We start from the raw sequence: 21376 nt of genomic DNA on the forward strand, positions 1-21376 counted from the left end.
CTAGTTTTGCAAACAACAAACAAACAAATCCATGTGTACATTTTTCCTGTCCTTTTTTCCTCTTCTGTTCAGAGTCCTTTTAGGCTCAAATTTTCACTATTGAATTGTTTGACCAAAGTGCGTTAATTATATCTGTGAAGTGATATTGTTAAATTTCCCCTTTTCCCCCTTTCCCTCCTCAGAACCTGTGAAGGCAGTATCCTTTTAGAAATTAGAATCTTTCTATAGCACATAATATTTCTGAACTCCTCTACTATTTTGTATTCCAAATAGGTGAGAAATTAACCTGCTTAATGAATCTTGAATGTTTGGCAATTTTTCATCAAGATAGTTTAATTGGTTGTCTCTGGCATATGTTGGTAGGTGTGCCATTCTTCTCACCCTCTGCCTTTAGTGGAAATGGGAACTTTTTAAATACTGGCTTTAGTCAAGGTCTCTTACAAAAAGCATAGAAAAACTGTGTTCCTGAGTTAAATCAGTCCATCTAGTGAATCAGGGCAATTCATAATGAAGCCAGAAACAGCTGTAAAAACTCTGACACATTCACACATAAAAAAACACACTTCACTTAGTTGTGGTGGGACTGAAAACCGATCCGTCTGAATCATCCTCTGTAGTGTACCTATTCAGTGATCCATTATGTAGTATCCCTTTTGGTACGCGAATTGACCACAGCTTATTAGATGGAAAAGTCAATAAAACAATGGTTTCTGCATTTTTATTGGTTTATTAAGTCGTATGCACAGCCACCGCTATCTCAAACTGATTAAATGCAGCATTACGTTTTATTGAAAAACGAAGTACTAAGCAGTTTTGTTCATGAACTTGAGATGTTTTAGGCTTTGCCTGATCATTTTGTACAAATTGGTTTGACGTTTTCCTGAATGAAGCTCTTAACAGCTTTTACAGACTTTTACTGGAGTAATCAAACCAGCTAAGAAAAGGGATACTGCATCTTTAACAAGCAATGCCATTTTTATTTTCAAAATCATTGTTGAACTATTTCCAAATGTCCTTCATTTCCTTCCATTTGTTTACCTTCCATGTTTTTAATGCTTAGCATGACTACATCAGCATTTCCAGTTGTAAGATTTTAAAATAGAAAGCATATGTTTGCATTCAGGAAATGTGTGGTGGATATGCCAGTACACACGTCTGCTGGAAACGTTCAGTTTTCTTTAAAATGTGTGTACTCATATAGCTACACATAGTATGCATACAAACATATATGTATACAACTGTGTACTGATGAATATGTTAAAGTAAAGGACAAGAAATTGTTTTCTGATTAAATGTATTTATTAATGGAACCTTTATTTTTTGTGACTGAAAAGTAAAAAGCATATCTGCTGCACAAGATTTGTACACAGCTGTTCATTTGTCATGACATCTAGGCGGTAATCATTATATTATGCTGAACTGCATGTTGAAATTATACAATTCATTTAATTTTCAAAATTTTTGGCAATAAGTGAAATCTCAGCATGTAATTTTCTCTAATGATCTTTCTAAAAAACGAATCATTTTTATACGCTAGGGTTTTTTATTTTTGTTTTTTTGTTTTGTTTTGTTTTTAATTGCATGGCAAAGTAAGGCTAGTTTGTGCATGAGCAAGTTGAAATGCTAACCAAAGAAACATGAATTTTTCAACTTTTTTTTAAAACGCACATTTCTCTGCTTTATTGGATGTGACAGAGTCACGCTTTTCATTCACCATTGCTTCTCTTTTTCCACTGTCTGTGATTTGCTTGCCAGGAGGAGCTACTATTCTTACTCCTACTATCTGTAAGTAGAATACGGGTGACTTACTATTCTATGTGTTTTAAAGATGCAGTATCCCTTTTTAAAAAAGAAAAACAGTCTCCATAATTTTTCCAAAGATTTATTGATAGTTATCTTTCCTTGTTCTCAGGCTTGAAAAATTACTTGTTTCATTGTTCCTATTATTCTTACTCTGTTGTTTCTTTTTTTAAAGGGATATTGTATTTCTAACTGTATATTGAGACTTTAGCTTTTTGCTGCAGTTTTTTCCATAACTATCATTTTAGCTTATTATACTCATAATTTAATTTGCATTATAATTCACAGTAACACATCACACTAAGGAGAAAAGATCTTTTCCCATTTCCTAGTTAGTGAACCGTGCCTGTAAATCACAAACTGTACGTTCTCAAAGTATCAGTTCAGGAGTGATCTTGTGCACCATTTTCCTATGCAGGTTTTAGGCAGATGTCAAACTTTTAGAAATAGTTTATGGTCTGCCTCTTTTGCTTTTGAGGTGCTTTGCATACACATCTTAAAATGTGAATCTTATTTTATGGCATTGGTTTGTATAAAGTTTTACTTCATTGAAGCAAAACTCACTTTTTTTAATACTTGTTGACCAAAAGAGTTTTTGTGAGGACTGTGACAATTTTGTCTGTGATTGAACAAGCAGCTACATGCATCCTTCATTTTAAATAAATGCATAAAGTACTTCAGAGGAGTTCTAAGGATGCACTTGAGTGCTTTGATGAACCAGTGGTGTCTGATAATGATGCTCTTACACATTTTTAAGCAGAATTTAGTTGACTTCTTTAAACAAACTTTTAAAAAATTAAAATAAAAAAGATAAGCTGGTTTAGCTAACTGTCATTCTCTGATTTATTGTGACAAATTATAATTTCCTTGTTAAAAAACAATTACTTCTACTCAAGACAATTAACCACACAGTTTCATCCTATGATGGAACACCTTACCCCTCCAACCACTGTATCATCCACCTGAGCAGATTCATCCAACTGAATCCTTTACCAGATAATGAGAATAACTTAAGGCTTTCTGTCAGCCTCAAGTTCTTTAACCTAATGATTCGCTTAACTATCACAAAGCAAAGATTGCATGTGAGAAAGGAAAGGAAAGGGGAAAGAAAAGGGGAAAGGAAAGGAAAGGAGAAAGTTGTCAAACCCCAAGGGACCCGGGAGCTGTTGAACAATAAAGCTGTCCTCCCTTTTCCCAGAAGCTTTGGGTTGCAGTGCTGCAACACAATAGGCCTTTTTAGGCATTGAAGCAGAGCATAAGAATTAGAAAGTAGCTACTGTAATAAGCTAATAACGCGAAAGCCTTAATAGCTGTTGATTTATTTAGCATAGCTAGCAGGTTTTGTTACAAGGTGGTGCTTCAAAGAAAAGCTTAATATCATTGAGAGATGAGATGTAATAGTCTTTTTGTTCCGTTTCTGAGGTGATGCTAGAAAAAGGTGATCTTCAGTGTATAGAGAATATTTGAAAGGCTTTGAAACTTAAAAAACTACTTTGAACTAGAAATGCTAGTCTTGTGAAGGCTTTGATAGTATTGGGAACCATTTATAAAGCTCAAGCAGTTTCACTCTTGGAAGTTCTTATGGTCTTCATTTGTTCAACCAGAGTATCATTTAAACCAACTCCTCTTAAGCTGAAAGGAATATGTGCAATAAATGTATAAAATAAAGCATTTTGGGGAAGACATCTAACAGGGTTTTTTTGTTTTTTTTTTTTTTTTCATGTAATAACTGATACAGAAGCCCATCAAACAATAGTTTGATGAAAAAATTATAGGTTTAGAGACCACCTTTGGGATTTTTGTAGTAGGAATGTTACTGAGTAGCAATTTTCCAACTATTCCATCTGTAGATGGAGCAAAAGGGGTTGGGGGTGGGGGCAGGGTGGGGTGTGTGGGAATCTGACCAAATAGGGACATGAGTCTGATTGGTGGAAGAATCTACTATTCACAGGAGGGCTTTATCCATCCATATTCTACACCATGGTCCCTCATCATGAACCAAGACTGTTAACCTGAGAAACAGCCCTGTAACATTTTCTAAAATATGCACAAGCATAAAGTACTCCTTGCTCTAGAGAACAGTGTAGGTCCTTTCTGGTGAATTTTCCCAGGACTCAACAAGTAAATAGATGGATAATTTACACTAATATTCTTCATGGAATCCCAGAATAGTTTGTGTTGGAAGAGACCCTAAAGATCATCTAGTTCTGAAACCCTGCTCTAGGCAGGAACACCTTCCACCAGACCAGATTTCTCAGAGCCCCATCCCACCTGGCCTTGAACACACCAGAGAGAGGAGGTCCACAGCCTCTCTGGGCAACTGCTGTTAATGTCTCACCACCTTTATAGTAAAGAATGTCTTCCTAACATTTAATATTATATTATATACTAAGTATCTAATATCCTTATCTGCTCTTCAAATGTTCATGAAATATTTAGAGTTGGCCATCTTTTTAGTAAAGAGAAATGTAAGATAAACACTGTCTAAACAATTACCATTTGATGGCATTCTATGCAGAAGAAACTTATGAAGATAAGCTGTGTTTTAAACATACATTTTCAAGAACTTAGTATATTAAGTAATGATTGTGTCTCTCTCATGTGTTGTCAGATTTATCCAACTGAGCAGGTTGACTATCTCTTGTATTATAGTCATGGCTTCAGCTGAAAACAGGGAGATTTCAGAACAGTTTGGTACATGTTACAGGTTTCTGCAGAACCAAGGTGCAGCTCATGCTGGTCTGCATACTTCCTGCTACTTGAGATATATGTTTTAAGTTATAATTAAAATATATTATCTGCTCCCATCTGACTCCTGGAGACAGTGAGAATCACTTCCAGTTCTTTCTCAAAAGGGAAGAACTGAAGTGTGCACTTTAAGGCCACTGACTGTTAATTTGAGAGGTTTAGTTACAGATTAGCTTGATCTTTAACTGTGATACAGTTTTGACTGTTAATGTCAAAATTGCAATGTTCCCAAACTGCATGAAATGGTAGAATGATAAGGGTGGGTTTGTTTTTCAAAGAACCAAAGTGAAGTACCAGGATCATAATGTGGTATCCTCTTGTATCTTGTATACTGAATGGGCAGCACAACCTTTTACATAAAACGTAATATAAATATGTAATATAAATATGTATTGAATAATGATGCTTCTTTTGTTACTTCATAATTTTCTGACTAACAAAGTAATTTAGAAGGTTACATGACTCTTTTTCCCACCAACGCAAGCAAGGAGAATGAATTATCCATTTAAAAAATCAAAACAGATATTTAAATGGAGATGGTTGATAAAATTGCAAGCACAGATGCTTCTTATTTGTCATTTCAGTTAAAATGCAATTATATTCTCTAATTTGTTTATATTAGTGTAATTACTCCACAGGGAAAAAAAATATTACCAGGGTACAGAAGTAAGCACTTCTATTACAGCATTTGTGTGTGTACAGAAAACATAAGACCATGACTGTTTCATAGCAGGGTGCAGTCTTATCACATGCTGAAAAAATAGCACACAGGGAAATAAGTCAAGCTTTTCAGTCACTCAGGATTATAGAGAATGATTACTGAAGACATCAACATTCATCAAATATTAAGATGGTTTACTTTTTTCTTTTTGGCTGGGCAGCAAACTTGCAAAGAAGCGCAAGGATGCCATGGGAACCACCCGCCAGGAGATGACACACATGGTGAATGCCATGGACAGGAGTTACGCCGACCAGAGCACTCTGCATGCAGAGGATCCCCTGTCAATCACATTTATGGACTCACATAACTTCAGCCCCAGATGTAAGTAACCAGTAATAGACACTCCAGAGTATAGCTGATTATAGAAACATGGAAAACAATTCTGATTTTCAAGGAAAATTGTTTTTATGCTCCAGGTTTTCAAGGAATACTGGGAAAGCAACAGGTTCAGTAGAGATGTTTGTATGTTTTCCTTATTGGAATGTGGCAAGTTATTTAATTAGATCTTTGCGTGTGCTTTCACTATGTAGTGATATTTGTTTTAGGGAAAGTATTATAGAATTTCTCAGTTAAAACTTGAAATTGAGTTTTCCCTCATTAGACTATTTCATGCCAGAACGTTAAATATTACTGCATAACACCATGTCTGTATTGAATAATAATATGAGGTCCAAATTAATTTCTATTTTTTTTGGCAGTAAGGACATTACAACAGAAGGAAACATTGACAATTTTTATTGCTGTTTGTGAAGTTTAGGAACAAGCTTGTTAATATATCTGCAAATTTGTATATTTGTATTCATTTTTTTGTAGACACGCTGACTGGTTTTGAAAAAGTTTGGATTTCTGACTGTTAAAGATTATAGCTGCCACTGTTCAGCACTCTTGCCTCTTGACATCTTCACTATACCTTGCTTTTGGCAAGGTACTCCACTGGCAGACTGAATATTTCAAAACTAGTGTATAAATTACAAAGGGATACAATTCTGCCATGGAGGTGGTAGGGACCTGAGCTTTTCACAGCTCCATAGGCTTGTGGATTGACTTTAAACAAATCTGAGCAGCCTGAGCTGCTTGCCATTGTTTGGGAATGACACTCCATGTCCCTTCTTGTCTCCCATACTGCTTGCCATGCTTGAGCAAAGTCCATCCATTAAGGCTCTTAACATCTTTCCCGTTGTTGTAATGGAAATGGGTTTTGGAAGAGTATTTATTGCTTGATTTATTGGAGCATACCAAACTGCTAAATGCTAACATTTTAAGTGTCTCATAGCCAATTATAAGTGGGAATATCAGCCTGGTGGTTTTTCTACACAGTTTTGGCTGGAACAGTTTGAAAAGTCTCCAAAGTTTGATGTCATATTGGCATTGAAATTTGTGGAGGCAGGATTGCCGAGACAGGTTGATATGGACTGTGATGGTGGATCCCAGGCTAAGAATTTATGAGGAATTTACATGGCCATTAGTGAGCCAGGGCTGCCAGGCACTCAGGCAGCCTTTCAGATGGACAGATGTGATGCCAAGAGCCCATGAGCTCCTGTCACCACAGTTGTCCTTTGCCTGACTGGCAAAGAAGTTGGACATCACCGGTTTCTAGCATCCTAGGTATGTGATTTTTTGTGTATTGGAGGATTTTCTTCTTCTGACCATTGTCTGTGCTGAGACAAGTCTTCCAAGCTTTCAGGGTTTCTTGTTATGTGACAAACTTTCAGGCAGATTGCTTGAGAACTGGAGCTTAATTCTGTTACAGACACTTTGTTGTTACAATTTTTTGTAGCAGACTGGAACAAATCAAATCCTGGATTCTGCCATTTCTGTCCAAAACAGTGCATTTATCTCTGCATGGTTCTAGCTGTGATAATAAAAGATAAAATTCTATGAATTTTATTCAGACATCTGCATCAGTGTATCTGTGATTTTCCTATACTCATTACGAGCAATTTCTTCCATATTGAACATTAAAAAAGCCATTAACAGTAAAAATGTATATTATTTTTTTTTAATGATGGGAAACTTTATAGAAATACCATTTTATTTTGAGATTAGCTATTCAAGTATTACATGAGAGGACGGGTTTAAAAAGAAAGAAGTGAATTCTATGAAAGTGAACCTCTATTGTGAAGTGAAAAAAACAATGGTGAAGGAGGAGCCCTTTCAAAAGCTAAATTGCATGTAATGTCTTCTTTATTTCATTTCAGTAAGGATCTCTTTGCTCTTATCATTATATTTCTGAAGTCTGGAATCACTGCCTTTCATACCTCTTTTATTCAGGATGCTTTCTGGAACTGTATTCATTCTTGTTTTCTCTCGTAATAAAATTAATGGAGTTTAGTTATCTCTTGGTCATACTCTGAAATACATTGTTTTTATTCTTAAAAATACACAAATTAAGGGTAATGTGTTTCTTCATGGGCTTTGTTTTCCTACAGTGCCCAATGATCCACTTGTGCCGACAGCTGTGTTAGGTGAGGACCCTAGTCCTTCATTATCCGTTCCTGCATGAGTTCTGTCTCCTTGCATGGTTGAACATTGAAACAGATTGTTTTATGGTAAAACTATGCTGTTGCCAGAAAATAATTCTACACTCAGTTCATCAATTCAGAATTAGACTGACAACAATTTTAGAATAAAAGTTATTTTATGTTCTCATTAAGAAGTTATTCCTAGTCACTGCTAACTGAAGAGTAAATGAGGAAATATGTAAATTGGAAATACTAAAATTTTTCTCCCCAGAGGTTTGAAACTGAATTCCAATAAACTGATATGTGAAACAAGAGCTCTATTAAGAGAACTTTAAAAATAAATTCAAGTCCATATTAGCATTTTTTGGCACCCAAAGCTCAATTTTCTAAGTAACAAGAATTAGAAGAAAAATAGAAAATGGAAAAAATTTAAGAACATCTAAGAGGAAACAACAACTTTCTTTGCATGTTTTGAATAAGTACTTCTGTATGTCTATATTAATTACATCATTCAATTGGTAGTAGTAAATTTTTCAGCCTTGTACTTACTTTGAAAAGAAGAACATACATTGAAATGGACAGGCTGCATATGTCTGTGCTGCATCTAACACTGAGTGCAAATTTTAGAATTGTTGAGTTGGTTTTTTTTAATAAGAAGATAAACGTATAATTTGTACCCAAGTCCTTGTTTGGATAAACACAATGTGCAGTATTCAATTTCAGTCAGTTGCTGAGGTTATTTTAGGAAAAAAAGACAAATATCAGAAAGTGGATGTGAATATAGACTTGTTGAAAATTAGATTCCTAGAAGGAAAGCTTAAAGGGACCTGGGGGCAATGAAATCCCTTCTCTGTTTTGAGAATGGACATTATACATATAATACAGATTCTTTCTGGAAATTTTCTCATTATCTTTTGAAAATTCGTAGCAAACAGAATTTTCCTCTTGCAGTGGAATGTTCCAGTGCCTCAGTCCTCCTTAGTAAGAATAAATTCTGATTCATATTAGTAATATTTGGGACCCAAAAGTCAATTTTCTGAGTAAAAATTGCTTCTAACTGGATGTGACTACTAAGTATTATTAATGCTCATTCCTAGTTTTTCTCACTAGGCTAATCTAGACTAAATTTTTGTTGCTGTGGGTTGAGCCATTTCCTTTTGAGAGATCACAGAAAATATGGAAAATGGCACGTTTCTGTCCTTTCAAAACAGTGTTTTACACATTGAAAGGCTCATGTCCTCAATTATTTCTCTTTTAGTTGAGTTTAATCCAGTTCTTTCACTCATTATCTTGTAGGCGATGTTTTCTAAATTTGTTGTCATTTTTTTCCTCTGAATGCTTTCCAACTTTCCAACTCATAGGTTGAATTTTAAATTTCAGTTCCCCAAATCAGGTAGCATTCTTAGAAGTCTTAATGCTGAGCTGAGTGGAATAGGTACCCCCATGCTCCACTTTTACTGTTTCTGTTAACTAAACTGTATTTTCTCCTTTTTATTGTGTTCATGTTGCTGACTTGCATTGAGTTACCTGTTAAAATCACAGTTATCATTTTCCAGTCCATTACTCCATTCTGTAGTTATATATTTGACTTCCCTTTCCAGCACACTGTTGTTGCGTTCATCATTCAATTCACCTTGTTGATTTTCGCATTGTCCCCTAAATAATCAAGATAACTTTGAAATCTGATCCTGTGCTTGTGAAGTGCTCATGGTACCTTCCCACTCAGTGCCATACTGCCATGGTATTTTCTGCTCTGGCAGACACAGTTGCAGACAGCTGTGAATACCGAGGGCAAGGAACTAACTGAAGAACAGCTTAATAGTTCCTGTCTGCTTTTTCATCTGCTGGTAATGATATTCTGGGCATGATAATTTCCCCATAGAGGCAAACCATTGATAGTTGGAAGAGGTAATAATTTTCATTGAGCAGACTGAAATAGTGGAGAGAAGGGTAGAGGGTTTTGGGCACACCATGTCGTAAAAGCTGGGTATCTGTTCCCTTTGGAACTGCATTATTTGGCCTACTCCATTTTCATATAGCCTTTGCTCAGCCCAGCATGACAAGACAGTTTTCTTCTGCCTTATTTAGAGAAGAATATTTTATGGGTTCTAAATCATAGAACACAGTTTTTTATGTGAAATTCTTATTACTTTGTAGCTATACTAGTTTTCTTTTTCTTCATGTATAGGTTATTAATGCTGCTCTCCATTCTGTGTACATTAGCACTAAGTTAGTATGACAATTTTGCTTTTCCCAAGTCCCTATTATGACTCTGATAGAATAATAATTTGGCCCTTATATTTTTTAAATGGCTTTCATTGTTACCTATTGTAAAGATTTAACAACTTTGAATGTCACTTTCTTTTAGCCATTTTCTAATATAGTCCTGAAATAAATTTCTCATGTTCTGTTCACTCATTGTTTTTTGCTGCTTCAATGGGTTAAAGTGCCTATTACTGGTAAGTATTCTGTGAGGAATGGGGAGAACTACAAATCTTGAGGTGGTTTGAAATGTGTGTGATTTAGTATGGGTAACACTGCAATAAAAAGTGACTGCTGCATGTCACTCACCTTGTTAGGCAGGTTAGTGAGGCATAAATTAGGTACTGAAATTAGCCACTCAGGTGACTGTTGAAAGAGTCAAGTTTCTCAGGAGATTTAGTTTCAGAAGGCATTAATAGTGTTTGAATTTTGGTATAATTGTACAAAATCCAACCCTTGGGGGCATTCATTCTTTTTCTAGAGTGTTTTGCCTCCTAATCCAGATCCTTTGCAAGGAAAATGGTAAACTGATTTGAAAGAAATTTAGGAGGGGTTGACTAACCACTTCTCATTTCAGTAGCTACTTAGATTAGAATTTTTCTTCCTCTGCAAATTCATTTGATCTAATAATTACTAATTTGAATAAAATTACTATTTCACAGAAGGGATTGACAAATGACCTCGTGCAGCTTTGACATTTGGTTTTTATATAGAATTCATGTAGCGCAGAGTGTTAGAAGAAACTTCTTTGCTTATACAGGGCAAAAAGTTGTGACTGAAATCAGCACAATTTACTCAAGTTTCATTTTTCTACAAAAAGACCTGAGTTAAAATGACCACTTTGTAGTGCTGATTCATCTTCCTAAGTGGAGGTGGTGTTCTGAAGTGGTGGTGTAATTGCTTCTCTTTTTTACTGAGTTCTCAATTCACTCTTTGTTGGCTTGAGACAAATGATGTGCTGATACCACTATAGAATTATTCTAATTTATTGTTAAGCTGTAATATTGCTATTGATATGTATTATCCCTTAAAAAGTTACTTTGGTTGATGGAGTCTGGAGTTTCCAAGTACATTAATGTCATAAAGTTTTGTAGCTTCAAATAAAATGCCCCTCAGGCATCTTTATTGCTGGATGAAGGACTGCAAACTTTTGTATGTGTTTGCTGTTAAATTCTTTTATGTACTTCACAGTATTTATGTGCTGGAGAGTAAGTGCTTTGCGTTCTCAGAAATTAGAGATGTTTTTGAAGGAAGAGGTTCAAAATAGATGTTGATATGTATAGCAGCCGGTGTCACTGCTCTGTGGGTACATAATGGGCTGATTTTTTATGAATACAGATGAAAATCACAGTGCAACAGCAGAGTCCAGCCGACTCCTGGATGTCCCTCGTTATCTCTGCGAAGGCACAGAATCCCCCTACCAGACTGGACAGCTGCACCCTGCCATCAGGGTGGCTGACCTCCTGCAGCATATTAACCTGATGAAGACCTCTGACAGCTATGGATTTAAAGAGGAGTATGAGGTGAGATCTCCAGCAGTGGGGCTTTGCTAGGAAAAATCCCTTTGAAATGGGCAGCCTATTGTTTGCATTGTATTCCAAAAGGATGGAACTAAATGTCATGGGTTTAAGTGAAAAACAGATTAACAGGCATAAGATTCTTATATATGTAACCCAAAAGTGAAGTAGTAAATGGAGTCAAATTGTTTGAGCCTTTACAACTGCCTGGTAGAAAATCCTTGTGTGTTTGCTTAGGGTATAAAAAGAAAGAATCTTTTTGACATATTGTAAGAAGTTGCACTCTTTCTTTCTTCTTTTTTTTTTTTTTTTTTTTTTTTTTTTTTTTTTTTTTTTTTTTGTCTTTAGTGGAAATGCTGTAATTAGTTATGTGAGCTATTTTTGATACAGATCTCCTGGATTAGGTTAAAGTAAAGAATTTAACCTGCCTGGTTTTCCAAGAAACATTGCCTGGAAGCATTCTCCTGATTTATTTTAGCATCTCAGTAGGGCAATACTGGGACTTAGCTCCAGCTGAGAAGCAGTAAAGAGATGATTAGGGTAGTAACATCTTAAAGTTCTAATTAAACCTGCCTGAGCATGTCTAGTTACAACCTTAATGTTAAAATGGAAGCAAGAAATTCCCAGCATTGGAGGTAGAAGATGAGTACAGATCCATTTTGCTTCTAATCTCAGAATCTGTTGTGATTCTTTGGGATTAGGATATCAGGCAGGACACACAGTAAAGATGAGAATGGGACTGCCAAGGTTGCTTAAGTACAGCTAGGTTTACAATGAGTTTTCTCTGAGTAAGTAATCTCTTCTGACACAGTTTTCAACCTTCTCTCCTTTCTGCAGCTGTCTCTACTGTAAACATAAGAACTGGAATAAATAAATGTGTGGTTTTTAAAAGAATATTATGCTCTTTTCCTCTCTTTTACTTAAACATCCTTTGTTATGCTCTGCCTAACTGCAAGGCTAAGACCAAGTGTCAGCCACTGCTGGGGGGGAGGGTGGTCCCTGATGCCATATCAGGTGTTTTCCTGCTTGCTGCTTCTTCTGTCTCTATACATGACATCTATTCCCTGCTTTGGGCTTCTGACTGTGCATTAAAGTTCTGATTCCATGGCCACTGTGTATTTTCTGGAGATAACTTACCCAGGATAAGAGATCATCTGGAAGGAAGGAATAGCATAGACCTACAACAGTAGTAAAATATGTAAAATACTACGGGCAATGAAGAGAAAGCCAAGGAGAAATAAAAACTGCTTCTATCAATACTGAGAAATCAAAGTCTTAAGACTTCAAAAATGTCAAATATTTTTGCTAGTGACTAGAGGGAGGGATATGAGGAAAGGCAAAAAGAACAATGAACATTGGCAGAGGATAGTTCCTGATGTCTCTGTAGGAAGGAAAGATGTTTTATGAAGTAGTATGTGGAAAGCAATGTAATGCTATAGTAAACAGGCTGTATATTGCACTGTCTTGTAAGAAGAGTGATCAGTCTCTGTGCTCTTTCAGTTTACTGTCATACCTCCATAGCAAGGATGTATAAGCAAGTTTAGCCTTCCGGCAATTACAGGATTTGAAATCCCTGTGGAATTCCTCAGTGAGTTGCCCATTTACCGGTAGCAGACAGAGGGAGAGAGGCTCCCTTCTTCTCTAGAGATTTCTGTACCATGGTTCTGCCTGGGTGACCGGGGCAGGCGAACAAAGCTGAATTTACTTTATGGTGAGGCAGTTCTTTTAAACTGATACTTTTGGAGATAAATTAATGGTCAGAATGTTTTTCTTTCGGAACATTTTTATTTATAGAGTTTCTTTGAGGGGCAGTCAGCTTCTTGGGATGTCGCTAAGAAGGATCAAAACAGAACAAAGAACCGCTATGGCAACATTATAGCATGTGAGTATTGGTGTCCTTGGTTTGAGCGATAGTTCTACTCGTGTGTTACTTAGGCTGTGCTCTCTCTTCCTTTGCGAGGCTCCTGTGGCACAGCTGCTTTATACCTGCAGAGGAGAAGCAGAACAGTGCCTTTCTCTGCTTTTTTTTGTTGTTACCGTTGTTCTTCACAGTTCAACTTTCTTCCTTTTATAACTCAGGCTGAATTTCGCATTTGCATCTCTGTTGTGCAAGCTGTGGTAAGCATATATCAGCAACACGCTGGCACTCATTTGGATGTTGATTCTGCCTATTCACAATTTGTATTGTTTTCCCCGTGCAATTGAACACGCAGGAATCACGGTGCCGGAGAAGTCCCTGAATGGGTAGTTACCTCTTCATCAAATCCCATGTGCATTGCTAACCCCTTTGTCTTGATTTCATTAATGTCTCAATATGAACTTGAGCAGGCTTGGGTTGGAAGTAAGGAAACAGTAATCAGCATTTCTGGTTTTCTAGATTACCAACAGTGGAGCTGATGTTGAAAGTGACTTTGAGCAAGTAACCTGGTCTCTTTGTCTCTTTTTAACCACGTGTAACAGTGCCAATACTTTTCAGCTGCTCTTAATGATATCTAGTGAATGTTTTTTGAAGTAATTGTAGACCTCAGACAAAATGATTCTTTGTATTTCCATGTAAACTCTTTGTATTTAAGGGTTGTAAATTGTGAGGCGCTTATGCCAGCTGATTTTGGTTTTCTAGATGACTTACCGTTAATATCTTACTTAAAAACCACACTTCAAAAAGGCTCCGTAACCACTTGGTTTTTACAGATGACCACTCCAGGGTGATTTTGCAACCTGTTGAAGATGATCCATCTTCAGATTACATTAATGCCAACTACATAGATGTGAGTGGAATGTGCAACTTTCTCTCTCTCAATTTGCCAGCTTCTCTATGTGAAATTATTGCATGTTATGCTACAAAATTATTGAAAATTTTCTTTTATTAAGAACAAATGTACACTTTCCTTGTTCTACGTCCTAGTACTCACTGACATTGTTGTGCTTTCTTTCACATCTGACTTTGGTTTGGGCTGTAGATTTGGCTGTACAGGGATGTAAGTACCACTATATGTGAATAACAGCATCCTATTGTAAATATTTATTATAGATATTGTTATTAATTACTTTCCTCTTCTATTTTTATCAGTTGATAACTATGCATGCCTCATCTAATTTATCTCATCTGTTCCTTTAAATTTTTCTTTTTTGTGTGAATATTTTTTGTACCTGTTTTGAAAAGATAATTTAGCCTTTTAGCTTAGCTCTGAATATTATTGGATGTTAGGTAACTCAGGTGAGCCTGTCTGTTAAAGAGAATTTGCTGTTCCTATTTTTAGTGGTGATTTTGGCCACTAGCTTTTCCACTTCCTACATATATGTAAGATGATAGATAGTATGCTGTGCTGTAGTTGTTTGAAAATATACCTGTGGAGTAGTCGTAATATATATTTGGTTAAAAAAAAAAGAAGGAAAATAACGTTTGTAGGTTGGGGGTTTTTTGTTAGTTTGTTTTAACAACGTTTTAGACAAGCAATATTTAGCTGGCATTTGCTTTTAGGTATTCCAAAGTATATACACAAACACACACATATATATATTATAACACAGAATTTTCCTCACTTCTGCAAAAAACTTCTAAAATTTGAAATTCCATACTTTAATCAGAATACAAATTTGTTTATAATTTTTTTTATAAACTGATCCAAATTTTGCCAGGCAATTTGACTAGCAAAATATGACTTTTCTCTAATTAGCACCATAGGAATAAACCAATTGTTGTATTCAAATTAATTCCAAAGCTGTTTGAAAGGTAGTGGAATAGCTATGTCAAGTGTTTTTGAAATACATGGCTTTGACTGCTTTTCTTTCTAATTGCACCTTAGTAGTTTCTCCTGACCACTTTTAGTTGATAAGTTATTTAAGAACCTTTTGATTCTTCAGGATATGAAGATTTAGCTCCAGAAATATTTCTGTCTTTTTATTTGGATATTTTAACATGGCAATCTTTGTGAAATGATAGGCCTGTGATATTTTGCCTGAGCCTTAAAAAACAAAATTCTCACAATTTTTTAATAATTCCCTGAGGATACTGATTTTCTTACTTAAGAGTGAATTGAATCTCATTAGAAGCAGACATGAAAGCTACAAGTTAAAATTGTCATTTTGCAATTCTTAAGTGACACTTTTATCTTCTTCTCGAAGGCATTACTGAATGTAAACCCATGTTGCAAGGGTTCCACTTTGGTAACTTTAAGCTGTGGCTTGATATTAAAGACTTCAGGAGAAATTCTTTCATCATTTGATGCAATTTCGGTCTCCTGTAAAGTCAAGCATAAGATATTCAAAAGTTTTTTTAGAAGCCCCAGAGGAAGATGCTCTCACTCCAGACAGGATAATGAAAGTCTGTAGAAAGGAATATAAATTCCTTGGGTAGGCTGAAATCCTTCACTTTAGTAGCATCTTGTGAATACCAGGAATCCAACCAGTGGCCTAGAAAAACTTGCTCTAGAGAATAATTGGAGTTATTAACATTTCCACATTGTGAAATTCAGTATTGTCTTCTCACCAGCAACACTAACCTTTCCCTCTTCTTTATAGCTAAATTGCTGGCACTGGTCAAAATATACTCTGAATTATTTTCTCAAGAGCAGTAGCTCTTTGTTTTGTAGTTTTGATGTGGACAATTAGTGCCGTATAGTGCTGCTAGCATTGGCATAGATCCAGCTATCTGGAAAGGCTAAGTTGTGTAGGTTTATCTATTTACCTGTACATATATATATATATATATATATATATCTGTGTGTGTGTAAGACTGTGTATATACTTGTGTGTATCATGCCCACTGTAATTGATGCACACTTTGTGCAGTCAAACAGATTTCACTGCAGTAGGACCTTGATTCTGTGCACAGACCAATGTGTCTGTCCCTATCAGTTAGGGCTGAGGCACATACCTCTGCGCCTTACAGTGATTCTCTGTTTAGAAGAAAACAAAAGGTGTCTATTTTTTCATATTGGCTAAGTTGGGAACACAGATCGCTGTGAGATAATATGGTGGCAGAGAATATTTAATAAATTTTAAATAAAAGCCCAATCTATAGAGCTAGGAAGATAATGTCAATAGAGGACTGATTTTTAGGTGCAAGGGACCAATCTAGAGTACTCCTTCCTGGTACACTACAATGTCTGTTCAAGTCAGATGTTCTTATTTTCATTTTATCTGTTGTCATTCAAACCTCTTCAATATTAACTGGTTTTTTAGGTTTTGAGCTTCATGCTGCTCTTAAATATTGGTTTGTTCTGAAAATGTTGTCTAGATATAAGGATTCTGTAGTATCCTTATGCTTTTATTTTCCACTCTCTGTTAGTAATATGGTACTCAAACCAACTTATATTGCTGTTTTAGGGATATCAAAGACCAAGTCACTACATTGCAACCCAAGGTAAGGATCTGCCAGATTTAATCAAATCAAACAATTGTTCTCTGTAGTGTTCCACAGTGTTTTGGTAAAATAGGAGTAGATGAAAATAAAGCATACCCAGTTTTGTGAGTTGTCATCTTGTGTTATGGTAAATTAATGTAGCATGTTCAGGTGGAATGTGAATAAATTCAAAAATTGCACTAATTTATCGTGTTAATTAGCTATTGAGCAAATCTGTCAGTGATAAATTCAGCTGATAAAGTCAGAACCTACTACCATGATTTCCAATTATGAAGATGAATAGAGAAAAGAGACATGGACAGAGAAAAGAACAGTTTCAGCCTGCCTTGAGGCATTTTTCTTTTCATATTACAATGTTTTATTTTACTGTCTACAACTTAGTCCAGAGTGCAGTGAAGATAGTAATGATAAATTAAACTCTTTCAGAAAATCTGGGTAAAGTAAGGCCAGAGGACAAAGGAGTGAGGCAAATCTTTATCATATAACACCCTACTAATAAAAAGAGATGCTAGAGGAAAAAAAAAATAAATTCTATTTTTCAGTTTGTGTTTCTGATAAAACTCCTCACAATGAGGAAAACCAAATAGATTAGACGAAGATTGCACTGAAATATCAGGGACTATGATTTAAAGTAAAAATAATTAGGTGTGCCATTATTTGATCTGTCAGCATAATCAGATAGCTGTCTGGAAATATACTGTTATTTGTCGCTCACTTGATGGTAGGTGCACACAGGAAAGTCAAAGTAAAGACTTATTTTAAACCAGGATGCTCAGAGTTATGTCCACATTTGTTTTTCATTTTTGTGTAAGTGCTGCCTAAATAGGTCTCCATACAGCATTAAGTCTGCATTTGTATTTTATTTCTGTTTTATTATGCAAATCATTGCACATAATAGTGTGTTAAGGAGAGAAAAATGTATTGCTGCTTTTGTGTGCAGCCTTTGATCTAGCATATGAAAGAATGTGTTTGAGCCTTCAAATGTGGCACTTAGAGTTAGTGGTATGCTTGGCAGTATTAGGTTTACTAATACTTGTTGGACTTGATAATGCTAAAGGTCTTTTCTAGATAATTGTGTGACTCTATGTCTGTTATATACAGTAATATTTATAGTACTGCTGGATGGTGGTAAAGGAGCTGTTTTGGAGATTATTGTAACAGGGTGAATTCTGAATTCCTCTGTCACTCAACTGAACGTGTCTCTGCAGCAGAGATGGAGGCAAAGCTTAAATATGTGCTTCTCATTTGCCTCACAGAAAAGTACTTAAGTTAGTTTAAATACACTTCAGTGGGAAGTTTCTGGCTTAGTTCCTATTTGTGCATCCATGCTTGCCAGGAACAGGATAGTGAGTATCTGTACCAGCACCCTCCTGCCTCATACTTCACTATAACATGGGCATCTCCTTGCTGAGCACCTGAAGAAACTCATTCTCAACACGTCATACTTAACAAATGTAAAACAAAACTGGAAGTGTAACTAGAGATGCAATCACACATTGCTGTGTCCTTGTAGTTCTCAAGAAGCTTCTGACATTTTGCTACATGAAACACCTGTCATTATTTTCTTTCAAGTGGTAATTCAGTTAAACTGAGAATATCCAGCATTGGTTAGAAGTAACAATATAATCTGGAAACTGGCAAAATGGCATGATGATGTGGTTTCACCAAGCTTTCTTCTCTGAGCAAATGTGCTCACATGCATCAGCTCTCAAACACATTGGATTTTATTCTTAGTATTCACTTTGACTGGGTTTTTTGTAGAATATTACCTGGAATTTTTTCTTACAGGTCCAGTTCATGAGACTGTATATGACTTTTGGAGAATGATATGGCAGGAGCAGTCAGCCTGTGTTGTTATGGTCACAAATTTAGTGGAAGTTGGAAGAGTAAGTTTTGGGATTTGTTTTTCTGTTAATGCTGCAAGCTTAAAGAAAAAAAAAACTGCTGACAAGACATACTATGGGCAGAATGTAGAAGCATTTTATGAAGGGCAGCTCTGCATCCTGAGGGGGCAAGGGGAAGGAGTCCAGGCAATGTTGCTGTTATAGTACCGTCTAAAAGCAGCTTCTGAAAACTGAATAGCAGCAATACTGCTGTATTTCTTTCATGTGTAGTGGAAATTGTCTGAATCCAAAATTCATATTTCAGCAGAATTGATTTGTATAGTGTCACTCAAATGAGAAGAGTAGTGGAGGAAATGTGCTTCTATATCAGTGGCTAGAAATCAGGAAATTATTTACAGTTTAGCAGTAACACATACCTCAGGGAAGTCTATAAAGTATCTGGGATTACTTGCAACAGTTTGATTATGGGTACAAAATGCATCACAGTTTAGCATAAGTGGAAATATATTCCATAGCTCAGCACTAAAGAAAATACAAATGCTCATTTAGAAGTGAATTTAGCACCTAAGTACAGCTGTGTAAAGCAGTGGAAACTCCTCGTAGCTAGAGCTTAACTTGACATAACAGCCACTAGCCATGACAAGCCACATGAATGCATGGTTATTTTGGAAATAAATGCAGTGTAATGCAGTACATACAGTACTGTATCCTCAACCTTTTCTTTTCCCTTGGTGTAAAATCATACCCGTTTTTTATTTAGGTCAAGTGTTACAAGTACTGGCCTGATGACACTGAAGTTTATGGGGACTTCAAAGTGACCTGTGTAGAGATGGAGCCCCTCGCTGAATATGTTGTCAGGACCTTCACTCTGGGAAGGGTGAGCTCATTGTGAAAGGGCTTAGCAAAATACTGTTTCCTGGTAGCAAGGAGGGTGAAAGAGGCTATGCTGATGTTCCTGTGGAATACCAAATCCCTCTGGCTTGTTAGCTGGGCCACACTGTAGGCAGCCTTACCTTACCATGGAAGTTATGCGTTGCATCAGTGCTACCCAAGCATGCATCTCACTATGGGACTGAACTTTCCCAGAAATGTCACCTGCTGCCACCCCCTCTCTGAGAGTCACCTCTTCTCCAAAGCCACACTTCTGAGCTAAACTCAAGTACCAGATTATGAGTCATCCCTACACACTCTGTCCTGACGGCCGCTGAGTCAATCCCAATCAAAGGACAAATTCCGTGACTACTCTTTGTGATACAGTTGTGGTCTTATGCTAAATTATTCTTGCCTTTGAATATAGCAGGCCCTTGTTCTAGTTAGCAAAACTTCTGAAAATCAATGTGAAATGCATGGAAGTCTTTAAAAAAATCTTCAGTGCAGCTAAACTAGCATGCCTAAAGTAAAAGTTACAAACATCAAAATTAAAATAACCCAATGACATCTCTAAGTGTCCTATGGATCGTTGCTTTAAATAATTGATGAAATGGTGCAAACTGTATGTAGATGATGTATGTAGATTTTATTAGTATGTGTGATCATTATTTGAGTCAGAAAAAGTCTAGTCTATGAAATACTTTGAATTTCATAACCTTTTTTTGCCTTTTACAGAGGGGTTACAATGAAATCCGTGAAGTCAAACAGTTTCATTTCACTGGCTGGCCAGATCACGGAGTCCCTTACAATGCCACGGGCCTGCTTTCCTTTATACGGAGAGTCAAATTATCTAACCCTCCTAGTGCAGGGCCTATTGTTGTCCATTGCAGGTGTGTACAGAAGATGTAGATTTTTATTTTTTACAACTCTTTATATGGTTATTTACAGCAGTCTCTTCTGAAACATCCATCATTTTGAAGTGCTCTGTTTTTGTTGTTCCCTTTTTGAATCGCCTAATTCACATTGCAGTAGGAGTTGGCTGTCTACAGCAATGTTTGAAAATAACCAGATTCTAGTACACTTTTCTTAAATAGAATAGTCTGAGATTTTCTTTTTCCTGCAACAGCTGCACCAGCTAAATCATGATACTCCAGGCTATTATTTTAGGTAGCCGTCAACAATTTTGTGACAGTGTTTGAGAATGAGTGTAGATACATCTGCTTTGATAGCTTGGTGTTGCATATAATGTCTGAACAGATTATTAATTTAAAGCAAAGTAAGCAAGTAGATGAAGAAAGATGGAATGAGGTTAGGGCAACAAATACAGAATGCTTCCTCTGTGGAAATTTTGCAAGGTTATGTTGTTGGGACACAGTTCTTTGACAAATAAAATTTGCTTTCTATAAATGTTTGATTTACTTAAATATTTTAGTAAAATGTTTAATTACATTTTGTAGATTAAGTTACTCAGCCTTTTCAGATTTTAATAATTCACTGTGCAAAAACTATCCATAGCTTTATGTAAAGCCAAAATAAATCATGAGTGAATCTTCTGGATATTGTTAAATATCCAGAGCTGTCTGAACTAGCTTGAAAACTTGGCGGGTAAAACATACATTTGTGTTTCTTATTGCAATAGATCACTTAAAAATCCTTCTTATCCTATTAAAGAAAAACAGAATCTATAATATTCTGAAATGCATAAGTTTAATCATTCTTCAGATTTCAGTTGAACTAACTTCTTTTTTTAATTTAAGTATTGATCTGGGTGATAAAAGGAATCAACT

The 21376-nt window shown here is 36.0% G+C and overlaps 1 protein-coding gene and 1 long non-coding RNA gene across 7 annotated transcripts in view; one reads left to right on the forward strand and one right to left on the reverse strand.

Annotated features, from left to right (window-relative positions):
- The window catches only part of PTPRK (protein tyrosine phosphatase receptor type K), a gene marked incomplete at its 5' end in the record, with an annotated part of 380851 nt that overhangs the window by 347344 nt on the left and 12131 nt on the right, over positions 1-21376 (forward strand). For 4 of the 6 annotated variants that reach the window (XM_083857316.1, XM_083857318.1, XM_083857319.1 and 1 more), the window contains 9 exons: positions 5430-5590; positions 7699-7734; positions 11332-11516; positions 13305-13392; positions 14202-14278; positions 16839-16875; positions 18664-18761; positions 19480-19596; positions 20325-20479. In XM_083857316.1, coding sequence (XP_083713442.1) covers positions 5430-5590; positions 7699-7734; positions 11332-11516; positions 13305-13392; positions 14202-14278; positions 16839-16875; positions 18664-18761; positions 19480-19596; positions 20325-20479 — 954 coding nt within the window. The remainder of the gene's footprint in view (positions 1-5429; positions 5591-7698; positions 7735-11331; positions 11517-13304; positions 13393-14201; positions 14279-16838; positions 16876-18663; positions 18762-19479; positions 19597-20324; positions 20480-21376) is intronic. The other 2 variants (XM_083857317.1, XM_083857320.1) reach the window with 1 other exon arrangement.
- Positions 1-21376, reverse strand: part of LOC310907266 — a 371251-nt gene that overhangs the window by 102094 nt on the left and 247781 nt on the right. The window lies entirely within an intron of this gene.

This window comes from Zosterops lateralis (genome assembly GCF_965231275.1).
Source record: "Zosterops lateralis genome assembly, chromosome: 3".
Taxonomy (NCBI): domain Eukaryota; kingdom Metazoa; phylum Chordata; class Aves; order Passeriformes; family Zosteropidae; genus Zosterops; species Zosterops lateralis.